Source organism: Mandrillus leucophaeus, unplaced genomic scaffold (assembly GCF_000951045.1).
Source record: "Mandrillus leucophaeus isolate KB7577 unplaced genomic scaffold, Mleu.le_1.0 Scaffold53, whole genome shotgun sequence".
Taxonomy (NCBI): Eukaryota; Metazoa; Chordata; class Mammalia; order Primates; family Cercopithecidae; genus Mandrillus; species Mandrillus leucophaeus.
Genome location: NW_012105697.1, coordinates 1159943 through 1160651, shown reverse-complemented (window position 1 = coordinate 1160651; position 709 = coordinate 1159943). Strand labels below are relative to the sequence as shown.

General features: G+C 52.6%; 1 protein-coding gene across 1 annotated transcript in view; it reads left to right on the top strand.

Annotated features, from left to right (window-relative positions):
- The window catches only part of PPP6R1 (protein phosphatase 6, regulatory subunit 1), a 36644-nt gene that overhangs the window by 29638 nt on the left and 6297 nt on the right, over positions 1-709 (top strand). The window contains exon 17 of the mRNA XM_011996953.1: positions 1-179. Coding sequence (XP_011852343.1) covers positions 1-179 — 179 coding nt within the window. The remainder of the gene's footprint in view (positions 180-709) is intronic.

The following is a 709-nucleotide window of genomic DNA, read 5'->3' as shown; positions in this document are numbered from 1 at the left end:
CCCAACGCCAACCTACTTGAGATATGCTACAAGGACCGCATCCAGCAGTTTGATGATGATGAGGAAGAGGAGGATGAGGAAGAGGCCCAGGGCTCAGGGGAGTCTGATGGAGAAGATGGCGCCTGGCAGGGCAGCCAGTTGGCCAGGGGGGCCCGTCTGAGCCAGCCCCCTGGTGTCCGGTGAGTCCCCCTCCAGTTTCCCTTCTCCAAGCTTCCACCACACAGCAGGGCCAAGGGGTCTACCAACACATTTGGACTGAGGCTGAAGTGAATGAAAAAAATAAGGAAGCTGCATTGGTGTGTGTATTAGTTGGGGGCACTTCCACTTTTGTGGTGATATAAATCTAATTCAAGGCCAAGCATGGTGGGCTCATGTAATTCATGAGTGCCTGTAATCCCAGCACTTTGGGAAGCCAGGGCAGATGGATTCCTTGAGCTCAGGAGTTTGAGACCAGCCTTGGGCAACATAGGGAGATCCTGTCTCTACAAAAATGAAAGTTAGATGGGCTTGGTGGTGTGCACCTGTAGTACTGGCTACTCGGGAGGTTGAGGTGGGAGGATGGCTCGAGCCAGGGAGGCAGAGGTTGCAGTGAGCCGAGATCATACCACTGCACCCCAGTCTGGGCAACAGAGCCAGACCTGTCTCAAAAAAAAAGGTTAGATGATGCATTAAGAAATCAACAAATTAACCAGGCACAGTGGCTCAAGCT